The 20030-nt window shown below is 44.6% G+C and overlaps 1 protein-coding gene across 1 annotated transcript in view; it reads left to right on the top strand.

The window, feature by feature from the left end:
* Window positions 1-20030, top strand: part of SPTBN5 (spectrin beta, non-erythrocytic 5) — a 197486-nt gene that overhangs the window by 153014 nt on the left and 24442 nt on the right. Inside the window, 9 exon segments of the mRNA XM_083166063.1 lie at window positions 3577-3749; window positions 4423-4513; window positions 11034-11180; window positions 13274-13411; window positions 13498-13742; window positions 15548-15734; window positions 15830-16042; window positions 16270-16469; window positions 17218-17422. Of these exon segments, the coding sequence (XP_083022189.1) occupies window positions 3577-3749; window positions 4423-4513; window positions 11034-11180; window positions 13274-13411; window positions 13498-13742; window positions 15548-15734; window positions 15830-16042; window positions 16270-16469; window positions 17218-17422 (1599 nt within the window).

The following is a 20030-nucleotide window of genomic DNA, read 5'->3' as shown; positions in this document are numbered from 1 at the left end:
AGTGGCATTGTTCCCCACCACCGGGGACTAAGAAATAAAATAGAAATAAAACTTTAACAGAGATACACTTATCAACAGAGAGAGAAAACTTAAATGTATGTATACATAGATACGTATTCATATCTACCTATAAACACCCATGTAACATCGGGTGCAGTAGGGTTTACCGCCCAGGGGAGACGGGAGTGCCGGAGGCCACTCACTAATGCAGAGTATTGGGGTAGCTATCCCCTAAATATAAATGTAATCGCAAAAACATAGCAATGGCAGAATAATCAGCACATCCATATTGAGTAGCAGTGAAAAGTAAAACATAGTTACATGGTCCCGATTCAGTTCAGCGGGTGAGTGCCAGCGTCTGGACGGTAGAGTGGGTAAGCCATAGGAGGGCCCATGGCAACTGGGAGGTCATATATAACCCTGATGTTTCCAGGGGTCACTTTTTAGGGATTGTGGACCAATCTTGCCTGAGCGTTGAGGCTGTCTTCGGAGGGCCAGAAGAGTAGGGGACCTGCCATAGTTCTAACAGTTTCAGGCCCTCATCTACGGAGCGTAGCACGACCGTCGAGCCATCTTTGGTTATTATTAGCTTGAAAGGGAAGCCCCACTTGTATGGAATGGAGGCTTGCCGCAGGGCTGTGGTGAGGGTCGAGAAAGATCTGCGTTTTTGCAGGGTGGTTGAGGAGAGATCTCCATATAGCTGCAAAGGGTCCAAGACCGAGGAGAGTAGGTTGGGGTCACGTGAGGCTCTTAGGAGGCGTTCCTTGGTCTGGAAGTAGTGAAGCCTTAGGATGGTGTCTCTCGGGGAGTCTTCCGGGGCATTGCGGGGTTTGGGCAAGCGATGAATGCGGTCCATTAGGAGTTGGGAGGGTGGAAGGTCTGGGAGCATCCTTTGGAACAGGTCCCTGGCAAAGTTCTCAAGCTCAGAGGGGCGAATCGTTTCTGGGATCCCACGGATCTTTAAGTTATTACGCCGGTCCCTGTCTTCAATATCCGCCAGTTTATCTCTAAGTAAGGATAGTTCAGATTGCGTCGCATCATGGGCTGATATCAGATTGTTATGGGAAGTCACCATCTCTCCCATCTTCCCCTCAAGATGGTCTGTGCGGTCACCTAACTCATGTACATCCTGTTTCAGCTCACGGATAGCTGACGTTATGTCAGCAGTAATGTCCTTCTTAAGGTCGCCTAGTAGTTGTAGCATCTTGCGGACCGTAATGGGCTCGTCTAAGGAGATGTCGGCTGAGGATGTAGGAGGGGTCGGGACGGTAACTGGGGTACTAGGGTGTTGCTGAGAGGATTGACCAGGACAGCTTGCCATACTTGGGGATTTGGATGCAGACTTGAATAAGCTTACTGGCAGCACTGCCGTAGGAGGTTTAAGCCGTTTAGGAGGCATCAGGGTAGTGGATAGCACCGTCTGAGGCAAAGGTGAGCAGGGACAAGGGACGATCTAGGTGGGTTGGTGTGTATCAGCTGTGGTGGTGGGGAATCACTGTTTAGGAGATTAAAGCAGCATGCTAGGGGCTACAGAATTCTCCTGCCAGCAGGAGCAAGCTCTTCTAGCCCCAGTGAGAGCATGGGGCAGAGGGGGAGCACAAAGAGAGTCCAGGGTGAGTCACCTATCCAGGCAGTAGTGAGATCCTATGCAGGCTTCTGACTAAGTTAGGAAGGGGCTCTGCCCCTGGGTGCTGTGTCCAGGCTCACCTGAAGATGGTGGGGAGTGCTTTAGAGGCTCCCTGAGAGCCAGCTGGGTGATCCTCTCCGAGTGGGGTGCAGGTACAGGGGTCCGCGCTGTCTGTGGCTCAGGGCCGGGTCCCGGGCCGAAATCTAGGCCGCGGCTTTGGCCTAGCTGCAGGCCGCAACTCTCCGGGGCCTCCAGGGATCTAGCTGCTCCTTGGGCAGCAATCAGCGGCTCAGCGGGGACCCCGGGGGGCAGAGGAGCGTCTGATATATTTAGGAGACGCAGCCCAGTGAGCGGAGGGAGATTGCGTGGGCGGCCGCGGCGTCCGGAAATTGAGGCCGCGGCTCCGGTCGCGATGTAGGCCTCAGCGGGCGGAATGATCTGCGCGGCGGGCGAGTGGTTGCAGCGGTCCCGGGGGTCTCCCAGCTGCTGATCGGAGTGGCAGGGGGAGGTTGGAGCGGGCGAAAAATAGGGTTTTCCAGCTCAATCTGCCGGAGCTCAGGTATGGTGCGTCCGACCTGGTCTCCGGTTAGGCCACACCCCATCAAAGACTTTTTTAATTGTTATCCATGACAATAAACAGTACAATAAATAAAACAATAAAATAATTACAATATTTGTAACTCCAAAAGCAGATGGAGTGCCACCCCCATCCATACAAATTCATGTAATACACTGAAGAAAGCTAATTGGTTGTACACTAATGAGTGGACCCTAGAGCATGGCCAATTAGGTTCTCAGCTTTCCTCTGTGTATTATATAAATTTGTGCCAGCATAATATGTTGTTTATTCTTTTTTTCTTATGTAATTGTATTTGATCCTTTAGATCTATATAAAAAAAATTACTATAATTGTATTCTTCCAGGATATAGGGCCAATGTTTTATTGCTTATGTTGGTCTAATAATTACAGCCAAAATCATGTACCATTTCTTTAACCGTTTAAGTGCCAAGTGAATTTGTCAAAAGAGGTGTGAAAATTACCAAGCAAACATTTTTATTCATCATAATGACCTGTAAAGTTTACCTTATATAGGAAATGGAAGAAAGAAAGAAAAAGACTATCTTTTTGTTGGCGCACTCTTGTTAGACAATAGGATTGTTATGATGGCAATCATAACAATCCTATTGTCTAACAAGAGTGCCCCAACAAAAAGATAGTCTTTTTCTTTCTTCCATTGTTCGTTTACTCTCTAGGGAGCGCCTCCACTTTTATTAATTATCTGATATTTCTATCATTGTATAACTAGCATCAGTGGATTCCTAATTGATTAATCACCTACTTCTAGATTTCCTTCGCCAGTGCACTTGTCCCCCCCCCCCCCCATACCCCTTTTCCCTATAAACAAACTTATATAGGAAATGTATTTTTTTTATTTAATAACTTTTTAATTTGAATTTATATATCAAATGTGAGTGACGCTTTTTTGTGTGGATATTTTGCACATCTCACATGTTGGCACTCAAAGGGTCAATATTATTACTTCTTAATTGAAGTCTCACCTTGTATATATGAGCTGGTGCAAATTATTTTACAATATAGCAATAACCTTATTTAAACATATTAATAGTTGTTCCAGACAACTTAGAGCAGAAAATAATATGGTCTTTATCACAGTCTGCACAGTGGGTGGTCTTTTCTATTCTGGTGCAAGAGAAGTATTACAATGGCTGGATAAGAAATTAGTAGGGGATTAAATAGCTAACCGCCATCTCTCCCTCCCACATAACTTGGACATGGATGGTTCTTTTCTTACAGCAATTTTTATTTTCATTTTTTTCATTTGAAATTTTCTACCTCACTATCAAAATAATAAAATGTATAGTGTTGACTGTCTCTGTAAGCGTTTCTTTGGCCTGATACTGAATTCTGCCTGATCCTGTTCCTCCAGGACTCTGTGGCTAGTGTGGAAAGTCTACAACACAAACACGAAAAGTTTCAAAAAGCTCTTGATGCTCAGATGGACAAAATTGATGAGATGGAATCATTTGCGAAACAACTGCGGGACAACCAGCATTATGACTCCGAGAACATTGCCATTAAATGCCAGGCTGTACTGGAGCGGTAAGAGTTCGGCATGTAGATGCCAGGCTTAGGAAGGAGAAAAGTGACAATCCAGTTTACTAAAGTGTAATACAGTAGCGCATTCTGGTGTTATAAGTTCTGGGGATAACTGTCTGTTAACTGTTTTTTTTTGTTTCTGGTGGGAATGGGTAAAAACCGGAACCAGACCAGTCCCCAGAATGCTGGACCGGGCAGGCTCCATTTGGGAAACTGCCTTCATGGAGCTTGTAGTGTCCAGTCTGGGGGGGTGTCATTTTCGGGGAATGCCTGTAACAGCTGTCTCCAGATAGATGAGGAGGGAGAGATTAAAGCCTCCCTGTGTTGTTCGGGGATGTAGTAAAAATCAGAATCGTCCAGACCATACAGGGATGCTTTAATATCTCCATACTTGTCTATTAGATGACGGTTGTCACAGACACCCCCTGGACAGGCCACTCCCCCCTTCCAGACAGTACACTACAGGCTCGGTAATTGCAGGTTCATGATCCTGCGGTCCGGGGATCAGTTCCGTTTTTTTTTTTTTTACCAAATCCTGTCTAGTTATAGTAGAAACCTTTATGGGACATCTATTCTATTTGGTTGCCAAAAGAGCTAAGGGTGAAAATCCCAGTTATTAGTATCTGTATCCCTTGTACCATGGTTCTCAGAGTGTTACTTTCTGCTGTCTTACCAGAAAAAAGAAACTCCTCATCTTATCCGAGGTTCGTAAGAGGAAACTGGAAGAGTCCCGACAGCTGCAGAAATTCATCAGGAATTCATATGAGGTATTCGTATTATAAGACGGGAAAATTAGACTACAGAACTGGGAACCAGTTTGCCATCCTGTTTAGTTAATTCAGCAGCAGGTTAAATATATCCACCTCCCATAAATGTATCATGGATTGGTGTGACCCGTTGTATATAATACCAGTGCACCCCATGGGGACCTTCCATCAGGCTTTTGAGATCTCTAGCTTTAATACTCACCAGAGCTCTCTTTATCATCTTCATTTTTGATGAATTTCTATTTCCTCTAATCTATAATGTGGACCTGACAGGTGGCGCTCAGATAGTAACTATGTATGGAGGGTGATAGACCTCAGGTATAGCAAGATATAAATGCAATAAAAGATTTATACAAAACCAGGTAATGCTTCTCAGTATCACACAGAATCTGAGAAGCGTGGATGATTTCAGTTTTCCACAAATGAATTTCTCCCCTATTGAATATAAATGGGAGAAACAATAGGGAGAGACATGGTGCAGATCATTAGGGTAAAAACAATTTAATACATTTGAATACACTCACAAGTGTTGCAGATAAAAAGGCGTGTAACAAAGAATCCAAGGCAATGCAGCAAACACAATGATGTTGTTCGGGTAAGAAGTCCTGTTCAGGGTCCCTTGGTCCGGAATCAAGGGGGGCTCAGTCCAGGGTCTTTCAACGATGTAGATGCTGCTGCTCGAAGATCCAATGTCCAGGCGAAAGCGGGACACGCTTAACGCGTTTCGGAAGTCTATGTTCCTTCTTCAGAAGCGTGTAGTAAAGTCCCCAAGCGGGCATATATATACCCCTTGCCATTTAAAAAATATACAATGCAGCTGCCGCTAATCGGCATCCAATATCCGGGTTCCGTGTGGAACAAAGATGGTGGTGCGTTCCATGCACCGGAAATGCGTCACTTCGTGCGGTCCACCCGCCGGAAGTAGACGCAATAAACACCTATCAGTGTGGGTATTAGAAAAATGATGGAACGAAGATGGTGGTGCGTTCCATACACCAGGAGCGCGTCACGTCATGCGGTCCAGCCGCCGGAAGTAGACGCGCTATGCACCCAGCAATGCGGTAATGCGTGCCAACGTTCTGCTGGCTGCGTTCCACTTAATAAATCAATAGGTCCTCACATATGCGATGTCTATCTGTGTATGTGTTAAATATAACACAGGGAAACCGGACATTGTTTACAATGATTTGCGAATCAATATAAAATCTGTAAAGAGATAAAAAAAAGGACAAATATTAAAATAAATTCCACATTATACTGATCCCAGCACCATAAAAAATGAATAAAATAATAGAACAAGGAAAAAATGGAAAAAGTGAAAGAATCTTAAAGGACACCAAAAATAGAAAAAGATCAGGTACTAACTCAAAAAAGGTTTTAACTCAAAATCTCCGTTAAGGCCCTTAGGCACCAATGTTCCCAATTTATGGATCCAACGCATCTCTGTTTTGGAGAGGCGCTTTGGTAGGTCATTGGTTCTAGTTTTGGGGAGAATTTGTTCTAAGGCACAAAAATTTGCAATATGGCATTCTTTTGAGTCATGAACTACTCTGAAGTGTTCAGACACGGTATGCGTTTGCAATTTTTTTCGTATGTTGTATATGTGTTCAGCTGTGCGAGCTTTTAACTGCCTGCTCGTTTTACCTATGTAGGCCAAACCACAACTACATTGAAGTACATATACAACATTACGAGAATGACATGTTAAAAATTGTTTAATCAATACATTTGTGCCATTTATATTCAGCTGTTCGATTTTTCTATCTTTAGCCTTCACTGTTTTACATGCCAGGCAGGAGCCACAGCGATGGAACCCAATGGTTCTAATTGAACCATTGGGTTCCATCGCTGTGGCTCCTGCCTGGCATGTAAAACAGTGAAGGCTAAAGATAGAAAAATCGAACAGCTGAATATAAATGGCACAAATGTATTGATTAAACAATTTTTAACATGTCATTCTCGTAATGTTGTATATGTACTTCAATGTAGTTGTGGTTTGGCCTACATAGGTAAAACGAGCAGGCAGTTAAAAGCTCGCACAGCTGAACACATATACAACATACGAAAAAAATTGCAAACGCATACCGTGTCTGAACACTTCAGAGTAGTTCATGACTCAAAAGAATGCCATATTGCAAATCTTTGTGCCTTAGAACAAATTCTCCCCAAAACTAGAACCAATGACCTACCAAAGCGCCTCTCCAAAACAGAGATGCGTTGGATCCATAAATTGGGAACATTGGTGCCTAAGGGCCTTAACGGAGATTTTGAGTTAAAACCTTTTTTGAGTTAGTACCTGGTCTTTTTCTATTTTTGGTGTCCTTTAAGATTCTTTCACTTTTTCCATTTTTTCCTTGTTCTATTATTTTATTCATTTTTTATGGTGCTGGGATCAGTATAATGTGGGATTTATTTTAATATTTGTCCTTTTTTTTATCTCTTTACAGATTTTATATTGATTCGCAAATCATTGTAAACAATGTCCGGTTTCCCTGTGTTATATTTAACACATACACAGATAGACATCGCATATGTGAGGACCTATTGATTTATTAAGTGGAACGCAGCCAGCAGAACGTTGGCACGCATTACCGCATTGCTGGGTGCATAGCGCGTCTACTTCCGGCGGCTGGACCGCATGACGTGACGCGCTCCTGGTGTATGGAACGCACCACCATCTTCGTTCCATCATTTTTCTAATACCCACACTGATAGGTGTTTATTGCGTCTACTTCCGGCGGGTGGACCGCACGAAGTGACGCATTTCCGGTGCATGGAACGCACCACCATCTTTGTTCCACACGGAACCCGGATATTGGATGCCGATTAGCGGCAGCTGCATTGTATATTTTTTAAATGACAAGGGGTATATATATGCCCGCTTGGGGACTTTACTACACGCTTCTGAAGAAGGAACATAGACTTCCGAAACGCGTTAAGCGTGTCCCGCTTTCGCCTGGACATTGGATCTTCGAGCAGCAGCATCTACATCGTTGAAAGACCCTGGACTGAGCCCCCCTTGATTCCGGACCAAGGGACCCTGAACAGGACTTCTTTCCCGAACAACATCATTGTGTTTGCTGCATTGCCTTGGATTCTTTGTTACACGCCTTTTTATCTGCAACACTTGTGAGTGTATTCAAATGTATTAAATTGTTTTTACCCTAATGATCTGCACCATGTCTCTCCCTATTGTTTTTCCCATTTATATTCAATAGGGGAGAAATTCATTTGTGGAAAACTGAAATCATCCACGCTTCTCAGATTCTGTGTGATACTGAGAAGCATTACCTGGTTTTGTATAAATCTTTTATTGCATTTATATCTTGCTATACCTGAGGTCTATCACCCTCCATACATAGTTACTATCTGAGCGCCACCTGTCAGTTCCACTTTTTTCTTTGTCACAATTGTCTATACTGAGTAGTTAGAGGTGTATCTACTCTGTGGTTCTGTATGGTAGCTGCACTGAGGTTTAATTGCCCATTCACACAGCTTAAACTACTGCATGTCTATAATGTGGACCGGTTCGGCCTCTCCCTCTTCCTGCCTGCCACTACCTCCTTTCTCGCGATCTACTTATCTCCTTCCCAGTTTTCACAGTTCGCCTCACTACTTAGCTTCATACAAAAAAAAAAAAATTCCTATCCCATGTATTATTTGTATTAATTTCTGTATGCTATTGATGTATTAGTTGCTCTGGCTCTGGCATGTAACTTGGTGCCCCATGCTTTGCACAATCCATAGGCCCAAACTTTCATTTTGCCTATAGCACACAGTTACCAATAATGGTGTTTAAGATCCCCCTACAGTAGACCAAATGCTCCTTACCAGCGTAACCCCATCGCTGCAGCACAGGTCCGCTGTCTTTCTGGGAAACATATGGTTCCTCATTTTGTATGGAGCTACTCTGACATTTTGTAGACTATTCTTTAATGTTGGTAGATAGATGGGGTTTGCACAGCGCTCAGAAATGGGGGAGGGGGTATATCCATAGTGGCCTGCACCTATAGGGGGGGATTCCTGGTCCCCCCTTTTTTTGGTTCGAATGCAGAGGATCGGGTGGTGCTGGCGCTCTGGGGTAATCGTGAATAATGGACAATGTCTATAGTCACAGGTATTGTGGTCTGTGGTGGTAGGCAATAACTGTAGGCCGGGTGTTGTAATTGGTGTCCCAACTGCTGTGCTATGTGAGTTGTACTGTCCCACGAAGAGAGATGTTGGACTCAGGGGGACTTGTGGCTGGGAGTTCTGATAAATGAGTCCCTTGCTTCTGTTGTGGGGTGTCCATACCTCACGGGCAAGGGTATGTATCAGAATAAGTCAAAGTTACATGCAGGTGTTAAGTAGTGACTTACCCTAAGGTAACGTCGGGTCAGCATGCACTCCTTGCCTGGATGGTCTGGATTGCTCCGTGTGTGGAAGTAAGATGGCAGGAGGTTTAGGATGGAATGAGATGCTGGAGACTAGTGCATATATATATAAATAAAAAAAGCACACTTTATTGTCAATAGGCAATAATACAATTGTAATGCAATTGAAAAGGGTTGAGTGGAAATGGAAGGTGCAGGTACCAAACGCGTTTCGTCCCTAAAGGGACTCTTTAATGTTGCCTTGGGGCCAGATGACCAAGAGGCATGGCTGTACACATAGGAGCAACCAGATCCCCTCTGGGTCCACTATCCAAAGTGGATATCTGTAGTTGACTCCTTTAGACAGATCCAAGTTTGGGGCTGGTGTTTAATAAGGACATTAGTACTTTAAGGAGAGTCCTTTACTCTCAGCTTACGGTCTTTGGAAGTTATGTGACGGCTATATGCTTGTAGAGGTATGTGCTGAAGACTTAAAAAGAAAATAATGTATCCCTGATCACACACTCAAACAGCTGTAATACTGTAATTTCCGCTCTATTGCAACACATTTACGCCATGACAAGCTGCTGATTGCTATGTCCAGAAAACTCCATACTCCCAAGTATTGTGCAATAACCCTCATTAAGAACACTGTCTCTAATTTGAAAGACTATAAAGCTAACCACTCATCCTAATAGTCCCTTCCCCTGTTAGAAAAATTAAAGCAGTGTCACCAAGAACTGGAAACACTTAGGAACATATTTAGGAAAGTTTTAAAGGCACATCTGTTTTATATTAAGGAAAAAAAACAATGATGACTCAAGTTCATCTAGAAGGGTTAATAAAACATTGAATCATAAACTGATGTTGAGATGACTTGTTTGCCATTATCTTCTATTATACAAACACCCAGTGGCAGAGCTTGTGTGTTGCAAGCCCAGGTGCAAAAAATATAATTTAGGCCCCCTCTTCCACCCCAACCCAAGTTCACAATGCAACACGGCAGTGGCTGACAAGAAGAGGAAGAGGGTGATGGTGTATGGCAGTGGGAGGAAGAGGGTGACAGGGGAAGACAGTGGGTGACGGGTACAAGCACAATCTCCTGCATGGTGTGGATAACATGGGACATGTACCTTGGTGGAGGCAGGAACACAGTGGCCCCGGCTCTGTCTTTGACAGGCCCCCCACCCTTGGCTTTCCTCAGTTTGGCACTCGGGCAGACATACTCTGACAGTGCCAATTACACCGGGTGTGAGCTGCCTTTAAGTCACAGACAGAAGGGAATCAGAAAACAAGTACAGCTGTCTGTGAATTAGAGGCAGCATGTGACTGTGATCACAATGTCAGCCCTGCCTCTCTAGGCAAGGGCCAGATCCATCGGGCAGCGGGGACCACCCTGCTCTCTGCAGGCCATTCATCCAACATTGTTCAATATGGTCTGCGTGAGGGCCAGGGGATAACTCATTTCTGGTTTGGGCAGCAGTGGGCTCCTTAGTCCTCAGGGGCCCCAGTGCAATGCACCAATTGTAGTTCCGTCTCTGAATACACCACTCAACTCCTCTCTCAATGTCTCCATCTAAATCCACCTACATACTGTATGAATAGTGGCCAATGTACTGTAACATCTAGTGCATATAAGTCCCAATAATGTAATTGTACAGTACAGGTTGAGTGTCCCTTATCCGAAATGCTCGGGACCACAAGCATTTCGGATAAGAGAGTTTTCCGGTTTTTGGAATGTATTTTTTTAACATACTTACCTCATCCCCCAGCGTCCCAGCATCCCCCGGCGTCCACTGCAGCCTTCAAGATCTTCTTCAGCATTCCCAGGGGTGCATTGCGTGAGTTTGCAGGTGCACCGGTGACGTCACCGGCGCACCTGCACAATGCACTCCTGGGACCGCTGAAGAAGATCCTGAAGGCTGCCGTGGACGCCGGGGGACTTGGTAAATATGAAAAAAGGGGCAGGGGGGAAGAAAAAAAATCCAAAATATTCTAAAAACCACGGTTTTTGGAATATTTCGGATAAGAGATCTCTGGATACGGGAGACTCGACCTGTACCAAGATATATAAATAAGTATAGAAAGTGTCTATTAATATTATGGTGTATGTGGAACATTGGCATTATATATCTGCTGTCTGATCTTGCTCATATATATTCTTCCAGGTGGGTGCCTGGATGCTGGAGAAAAACAACATCGCCATGGACGACAGCTGGAGAGACCCCAGTAACTTGCAGACCAAGCTGCAGAAACATCAAACGTTTGATGCAGAGATCAAATCAAACCGCAACCGACTGGACTCGATCAAAGCTGTAATTACAATATATTATAATAATTAGAGTTAGATTTGGATAAGTTATTTTGTTTCTGTGCAGGGTAAATAGTGGCTGCTTTAATTTTACACTGCAATTTAGATTTCAGGTGGAACACACTCCACCTGAATGTACTGTATCTCTCTCTGCACATGTTACATCTGCCCCACCTGCAGTGCAGCATTGTTTTGCCCATAAGAGAGAGATTTTGCTTTTGCGAACCAACCTGAATTAGGCCCCAAGAACAGATAACATCATTTTGTTGCAATTATTAGTTTTAGTTACCACTAAAAAATGAACAGATATAGCTCTGTATGATAACATAGAATTCTTACAGAATACAACCAGGAGTGCTGAATGGGGACGGGGTATAACTTACCTTACCAAAAACTTGCACAAGGGGCCCAGGCTGGCTGTGTAGGGGGCACATGCCCCTCTTTGTAGCACATATAGCATAGTATTTTCCATTGATTTTTTGTTTTTTTGTTAGGGTGGGTTTGGTCATGCCGCCCAGATTTGACCACGCCCACCCCAGCATCATCAGTGGCAGCCATATGTCTCAACAAACCTGAACAAAACTGTTGACTTGAGAAAAGTACAAAACAACAATGGACAGTGCTTCAGCATAAATAAGTGTTATTTATTATTTATTACCAATTTTGGTACTTATGTATTATCTGGGCTCCCATGTTAAATACACCCCATTTTTTCATACCCCTACTATCCAAATACGCATGGAGTTGATTTTATATAGTGTGGCGAGCGCAGCGAGCCACCGTGCCCGAAGCGTGGCGAGCGCAGCGAGCCCCGCGAGGGTACGCGGTCTCATAAGAAAAACGGGAGCCCAGATATTACATAAGTACCCCAGTTTTTTTTTTTTATAGCGCACACATATTCCGCTATATATTTGTATATTTGAACATTCACATCAGTCTCTGCCCCAGTGGAGCTTACAATCTATATTCCCTACCACATGTACACGCACACACAGACATTCTAGGGTTCATTTTTGTTGGGAGCCAATTAGCCAACCAGAATATTTTTTTTATTTGTGGGAGGAACCCGGAGTACCCGGAGAAAACCCACGCAAGCATGGGGAGAATATACAAACTCAGCACAGTTAGGGCCATGGTGGGAATCAAACCCATGACCTCGGTGCTGTGAGGCAGTAATGCTAACCGTTACACCGTCCGTGCTGCCCATTTAATAAGATCACATATAAAAAACATCTAAAGAGATGCTAACAGACATTAAAATATAAGCGACAAATTGTTGCCTCCAGATACACTCCACTATAATATAATAGTAAAACATAAATCTGGTGTGTATTAATTGCTCTACCAATTATTACACACCAGATTTATATTTTACTACTATAATGGAGTGTATCTGGAGGCAACAATTTGTCACTTATACAGTAGTTTAATGTCTATATGATGTCAGCATCTCTTTAGATGTTTTTGTTATGTGATCTGATTGAATAACACTTATCTATGCTGACCCACTCTCCATTGTTGTTTTTGTATTTCTATTGGTCTAATCGGGTATCCAGCATACCTGGTGGGAGCTGCAATCCACATATATGCAGCCTAGCGAGCAGGTATGAATGAGACCCTCAGTGGGAAACGTACTGACAGAGAAGGAAGTAACTAGCTGTTTAGGAAGGGGAAACCATTGTTCCAGAGTGTTCCACACACTAACAGATAAGACTTGTTGGTGACCTTTGAAGAAGTTGAGCTTTCTCATTTTTTATGAAGGTTACCTACTTTTAAAGTCTCCTCTCCGAGAGAAGCCCACTTCGGGGGGCAGGGCCTGATGGAGACCTCATCAAGCCCTGCCCCCCAGTACTGCAAATCCCGCAATTTGCGGATCTTAGAGGAAGGGGTGGGGCTAAATGTTGCGATTTTGCAAATCGCATTAATTTACCACTGTGGCCAGGGAGATTCTGGGGGTGCTGCCGGTATACGGGAGGGTTGCCCTCCTTTCCAGGGGGCTGATTTTCGGAAGCCTCCTGGCCATTCCGGGAGAGTAGGCAACCCTGTTTTTCTTACGTATTGTAGAAAATCGCTGTTATAGGAGTCTTTACCTTACAGGATGGGGAGAAGATGTTGCAGGACAATCATTATGCCTCTAAAATAATCCAGACCAGACTTGATGAAATGGAAGAACTGTGGACAGAGTTGCTGGAGAAATGTTCTGAGAAGGCGAAAAAACTCCAGGATGCCTATAAGGTGACTGACCAGGGGTTGGATACATTGTCTGTCTCGTTTTTATTTTATTTCTTACAAAATCTTTTATCTGCGCCCTTGTCATCCAGGCAATGCAATTTAAAAGGAGCTTGGAAGACTTTGAGAAGTGGCTGGACAACATAGAAGCTCAGCTGGACATGACTAATAGAGGTAAAGATCTCATGACACTTCAGAACCTTGGAGAGCTGGAGGAAGATATCTCCAGCCACGGAGAGAGGCTGCAGGTTCTGGCAAATAAGACCGGGGATTTCCGAAAAGAAGGTCACTTTCTGGCTGATGAAATAGAAGACAAAGTTAGGATATTAATTCACAGGTTGGTGTATTAATGATGCACAAGTATTATAGCAGGGGTGTCAAACTCAAATTCATCGGGGGCCGCATCAGCAGTTTGGTCACCCTCAAAGGGCCGCTGTATAATAATAATGCAATGACACCACAGGCTGCTCCCGCTGTATAATTATAATGCAATGACACCACAGGCTGCTCCCGCTGTATAATAATAATGCAATGACACCACAGGCTGCTCCCGCTGTATAATATAACAATAGTAATGCCATGACACAAATTATTATACAGGGGGAGCAGCCTGTGGTTTCATTGCATTATTATTCTACAGAGGGAGCAGCCTGGGGTGTCATGGCATTACTTTTATATTATACAGGGGGAGCAGCCTGTGGTGTCATGGCATTATTATTATACAGGGGGAGCAGCCTGTGGTGTCATGGCATAATGCCATGACACCACAGGCTGCTCCCCCTGTATAATAATGACACCACAGGCTGCTCCCCCTGTATAATATAAAAGTAATGCCATGACACCACCACCAGATATATTGTTTTTTTGGTACTTATGTATTATCTGGGCTCCCATGTTAAATGCACCCCATTTTTTCATACCCCTACTATCCAAATACGCATGGAGTTGATTTTATATAGTGTGGCGAGTGCAGCGAGCCACCGTGCCCGAAGCCTGGCGAGCGTAGCGAGCCCCGCGAGGGGACGCTGTCTCATAAGAAAAACGGTAGCCCAGATATTACATAAGTACCTTTTTTTAATGTAACTTACTGTATTTTATCCCTCAGGCTCCTTTACTGCTGCTGCTGCTGCGGCTCCAGTAATTTCAATTCCACTCTCTGCGCCGCGGCCTGTCCTGCTGCGGCCCCCCGACTCGGCCTGCCTTCCTTCCTCTCTGCAGACGTGTGGGTGGGAGGCGTCAACGTCATGACGTCCCCACCCAGCGTCTGCCACTGTCTCGATAAGAGGGAACAGGCTGCCGGGCCCTCCTCCACGTAGCCGTGGAGGCCGGCGGCCATGTTCCTGTGGCCTCAGACATCTTAAAAGACCACAGGAACATGGCCGCCGGCAGTGCAAAAAAAACCTCTTAAAGATCTAAAAAAAGAGAATAAAAGGTGAAGGCTGTCGGGCCGGATTTGGCCCGCGGGCCTTGTGTTTGACACCCGTGTATTATAGGTTCCAGCTGATCCTGTTGGTATATAGTCAATAGGTCTACAGCACAAGGGCAACATGCACAAGATCGACAATGACAAAAGGTCAATATGCGCCATGTTGACACAAGTGGAAGGTCAATATGGCAATGATTGACATAAAAATGACAGCATGAGTTTTTCATAATTTTTTGGGACTCATACTTTACCATCCACCTGGACTCTGACTGGGTATGGTAAAGTGTGCTGAGCGCCGTGGATCCCTGGACTTTTCCCTCCCCCTGTGAGGGTATGCAGTACACTAATTGGTGGTCCACATGCTCAGGTGTCGACGTAGACGCCCAAAAAAAACTCTTGTTGACCTTTCCCATGTCAACCTTCGCTTGTGTAGGTTTTTTTTCAGTCGACATTGTGCCTGACGACTTTTTTCAATTATAATTTATCATACTGTTCTGTTTATATGTATGCTAAAATACTATAGACCTACGCTTTATACGTTGGGAGATGTATCAAGCCTTGGAGAAATAAATACCTTTCAATCAGCTGCTAACTGTCATTGTATATACTGTGTTTAAAAAATGACAGTAGCTGATTTGTTTGTACATTACATCTCTCCTCTTTCGCTCTCTCCGTGATTTGATATATCTCCCCCCCTCAATATGCTTTTTCATTAGGTACAAGAACCTTAATGAACCATTACAGGAGTGGAGGGCTGGTTTGGAAGGTAGAAAGCTATTAGACCAGTTTTTCCAGGACATCGATGATGAACTGGCATGGATAGAAGACAAGATGCCTCATGCCTCTTCTAAGGAATGTGGACAGTCATTGACCACTGCACAGGCATTGTTGGAGAAGCACCAGGTAGGGTATTCTTGTAAGAAAGACCCTAAAACTCCGGAGATAGTCCTCAGGGCTGTCATTTTAACTAATTGTGAAATGTTTCAACTCTTCGTCAGAATTTAGAAAATGAAATAAGCAGCCGAGAGGCGCTGACCAAAGCCGTGATGGGCACTGGTCGGAAGTTGGTTAGAGGCAACCATTTTGCCAGCCAAGAGATTGATGATCGTTTACATCAACTGGAAGTGGCTACTGAAACATTAAAAGCAGAGGCAGAACGTAGGCGCAAAAGGCTGACCCAGGCGTGTGAAGCCCAGCAGTTTCTTACCGAGGTGACTGCAATATATGTATATATAATATGTGTGTGTGTTTTCCCATCAGGTCAGTAGTAAGAGTCCTGTGGTCTGGAGATACCCATTTTCTGTTTCTTCCTCCTGATTTAGGCATTAGTTAGTGCACGTTCCCTTCTGTTAACACCAGTCTTAGGAACAGTTTGGATAAATATTCATTAGCCCTAGATTATTAATACAGCCAAAGATGACATATCTTTTCCACTTAGCTCTCAGAGGCTGAAACATGGATGGCAGAGAGAGGGTTTGTAATCAAATCGCCAGACAACGGGAAAAACGAAGAATCCACCCAAGCATTGCTTCGGAAGTTAGACACCACCATACGGGACCTTGAAGGCTTCTCCCAAAGGATCAACAAACTGAAGGAGACTGGGAGAAGCCTACAGACTGAGAGTGATAATCCAGAGAGGTAACACTATTATAATAGCAAGTAAAGTAGTAGAACCGTAAGAAGATACAATAAATGCAGTAAATCCCAAGAGAGTTGACCTATCAACAGTGGCATTTGAAGGAAAAAGATTGGGTCCTTGGACCTTATTTAGTATGCTCGTAGCAGCTTTCTACATGCAATCCATAGCAATGCAGTAGGAGGTGTTAAACACATTCATGCTGCATTTGTGACTGCAGAACTGGGGCCGGAGACTTACACAGCCTGGCTTTTAGCAGGTGCCAGATAGTTTCCCGACAGCCATTACCCCGACATCGGAATACCAACAGTCAAAACCCCGACACTCGGGGTCCCGACGGCCACCGGCTATTCTCTCTTGTGGGGTACCACGACCCCCATAGAGGGAGAATAGAATAGGTGTCAAGCATAGCAAGCCACTGTGCCCGCAAGGGGCTTTGTTGCGCTTACACCACTGTCTGAGTCCGGGCCAGTCGGGATCCTGATGTCAGGCTAATGACTGTCGGGATCCCGACTGTCGGGACCATTTACCACACCCTTTTTAGCAGGGAGACTTGTGAGGCCAGGAAAACTACATCTTGTGATGCAGTAATTGGCCATGTCCTGGAAAATGGGGGAGACATGACGCCACTTCCGGTAAGGCCAGCCAATCCACCCCCATCCTTCACCCTAAACGCCTCCATCTATCAGTCAGAGGCATTGTGTAGACTATTACGAGCAGACACTGATAGAATGTACATTTCTGTCCTAGTTCTACAGTGATGCCGAAGCTGAAGTCTGTCCTGGAGGAATATGACTCCCTGCTGGAAAGGGCCGAGCTGCGCAGAGGTCACCTGATGGAGCAGCATCAGCTTTTCCAGTTTCTAAAGGAAGCAGATACCATAGAGGCCTGGCTGCTCAGCAAGAAGGTCGTCGCTGAATCCGATGACTTTGGCCAAGATCTGGAGAGCATTAAGGTGACAGGCTCATAAGTGGACAATAGATATAATAAGGAAAATACATACATGGGGTAACGTTGTATACAATAAAATGATGTATAGTTTCTCCTCAAAATCAAACCGGGAATCACCTTTCCCGTAGAAGTCCACATAGAAGTTCATAAAGTAATGTGAGTAGAAGACCAATAATGTAATTACCATCAGCAGGAGGACAACTCAGAGGCAGTCAACTTATCCCAATTGCTACTGTCAATTGAGTAGCATTGTATCTGCACAAGGTATTCCTCCTACATGTGTATCTGGTGGATTCCTCTATAACTGAATATGTTGCCACTACATTAACATGCCCTTACAGTGTGCCCACCTACCCTAGTTCTACTTCTCCAGGTGTAGGGAACACAAAGCAAACCTTTGCAAAACAATCTCTTTGGTTTACATGTGCAGTAGTAAAGGATGTTTCGAGTTTAAAAAAAATTATGTATACAGTTGTGCTCATAAGTTTACATACCCAGCAGAATTTACGATTTTCTGGCCATTTGTCAGGGAATATGAATGATAAATCACAAACTTTTCTTTCACTCATGGTTAGTGGTTGGGTGAAGCCATTTATTGTCAAACAACTGTGTTTACTCTTTTTAAATCATAATGAAAAAAGTGCAAAAAGGGCACCCAACGTTAGCAGAACTGGCCAGGAGCTGCATGGCCTATTGAGGCAAGATGTATGAGGAAACATCTGTATCCATGCAGAGGTCACAGGTTGCCATAATGTGTAAGGGGCATTATATGTGTCATTGGAATGGGATCATTCGTCAGACTGCATTTAGGTCTACAGTCATTAGGTCGACCCCACTAGGTCGACTGGCAGGAAGGTCGACATGGGCCAAGGTCGACATGACTTAAGGTCGAATTTGCATAAAGGTCGACATGAGGAAGGTCGACTGGTCATAAGGTCGACATGGGTTTTTCACTGTTTTTTGATCCGAATGTCGACACAGTCGACATGGACACAGTTGGCAATGAGAATCAGACCCTCGCTTCGCTCGCCATGCTTCGGGCACGGTGCCTCGCTGCGCTCGGCACACTATTTTATTCTCCCACCACGCCCTAGTGGATGGTAGGGCATGAAATACCGCCTGTCGGCACATGTCGGCTCAAAAAACAGTGAAAAACCCATGTCGACCTTATGACCAGTCGACCTTCCTCATGTCGACCTTTATGCAAATTCGACCTTAAGTCATGTCGATCTTGGCCCATGTCGACCTTAAGTCAGGTCGACTATCCTGCCAGTCGACCTAGTGGGGTTGACCTAATGACTGTAGACCTAAATGCAGTCTGACGAATGACCGCATCCCGTGTCATTATGTGTATGAAGGGCAATAATAAAGGTTGGCATAATGTGTAAGGGGCATTATGTTTATAAGGACATTAATAATGTATGTCATGTGTAAGGGGCATTACTGTGTGGTATTATCAGGGGTGCCTAGAGAAAGGGGTAGGGGGTACAAATTACCCAGGCCAAAGTCTGATGGAAGGGCCCAGTGGGGGCCCCAGGCCCCCTCCCCTTAAGTGCCAGCAGCAGCTGCAGCAGCTCTTCTCCACTGCCCAGCACACACTGCTTTGTGCTGGGTTGCAGTGTGGCCATGGAGGTGCTTAAAATACAATATTTTCTCAGGATTTTTTTCTAAGGGTATAATGTGAATAATGTGAGGAGTAATGTACATACGGTAAAGTGGTACCAAAATGATGACTGCTATGATGAGGGTTGATGGTGCTGGGAAAGGGGAGAAGGGTCAGATGCGGAACTAGTCGTGGTGCTAGGGGGCACCAGCCAAAATCTTGCCTAGGGCGTCATTTAGGCTAGGCCCAGCTCTGGTGCCAAATGTTCTATAACCAGTGCTTTGAACCTGAGTATGTAGGATACACAGATAACGGAGAACTAATGACTTGTATTCTTGTATAGCAACAAAAAAAAATCAGATGTTATTTAAAAAAAAAATCTAAGCACACCATAGTGTTTTTTTTTTTTTTAACATATCGTCAGTATCTCCTTCCAGAATGCGTACGACCTGGCAGTGGCTGCTGGGGATCTGGCTGCACAGGAGAGATCCTGCACGCTTTGTGAGAGCTTGCGTATGCACAATAGGACGCTGCCTGGCATGTAAGGCAGCACTAGTTGCTCTGGCAGGAATCTCCCCTAATGGTTGAGATGTTAACATACTGTATATCGTCATGATAAATGCCACTATAATACATCTCCCTATCAGTCCCTTTTTTAAATAAACAAAATAAATTTTTACTTAAACTTTCCCTAACATTAAATGAAATTGAGCTTTAGCAGTTACATTTAAAGAAAAAGTAGACTATATTTTAGTGTTTCCACTAGTAATATGCCAGATCACCTCAGCAGGCTCTGCCTCAGGTAATGCTTATCTGTGCCAGTGTGGGGTTCTCCCCTGCTGGTCTGTGCCATCCCTGTCATGGTCGTAAGAGCCACAGGCAGGAGGGGGGAGTTGCACCGCTGCCTCAGATGCACGTGTCTGTCTCCATCCTCCATTAATATATACAGCATTAGTGACTGCTGTTACTTCTGTGTCTGTATACCAGTGGTTCCCAAACTGTGACACCC

Source organism: Crinia signifera, chromosome 12, assembly GCF_055691185.1.
Source record: "Crinia signifera chromosome 12, ASM5569118v1, whole genome shotgun sequence".
Lineage (NCBI taxonomy): Eukaryota > Metazoa > Chordata > Amphibia > Anura > Myobatrachidae > Crinia > Crinia signifera.
This window is presented reverse-complemented; position numbering and strand designations above follow the sequence as displayed.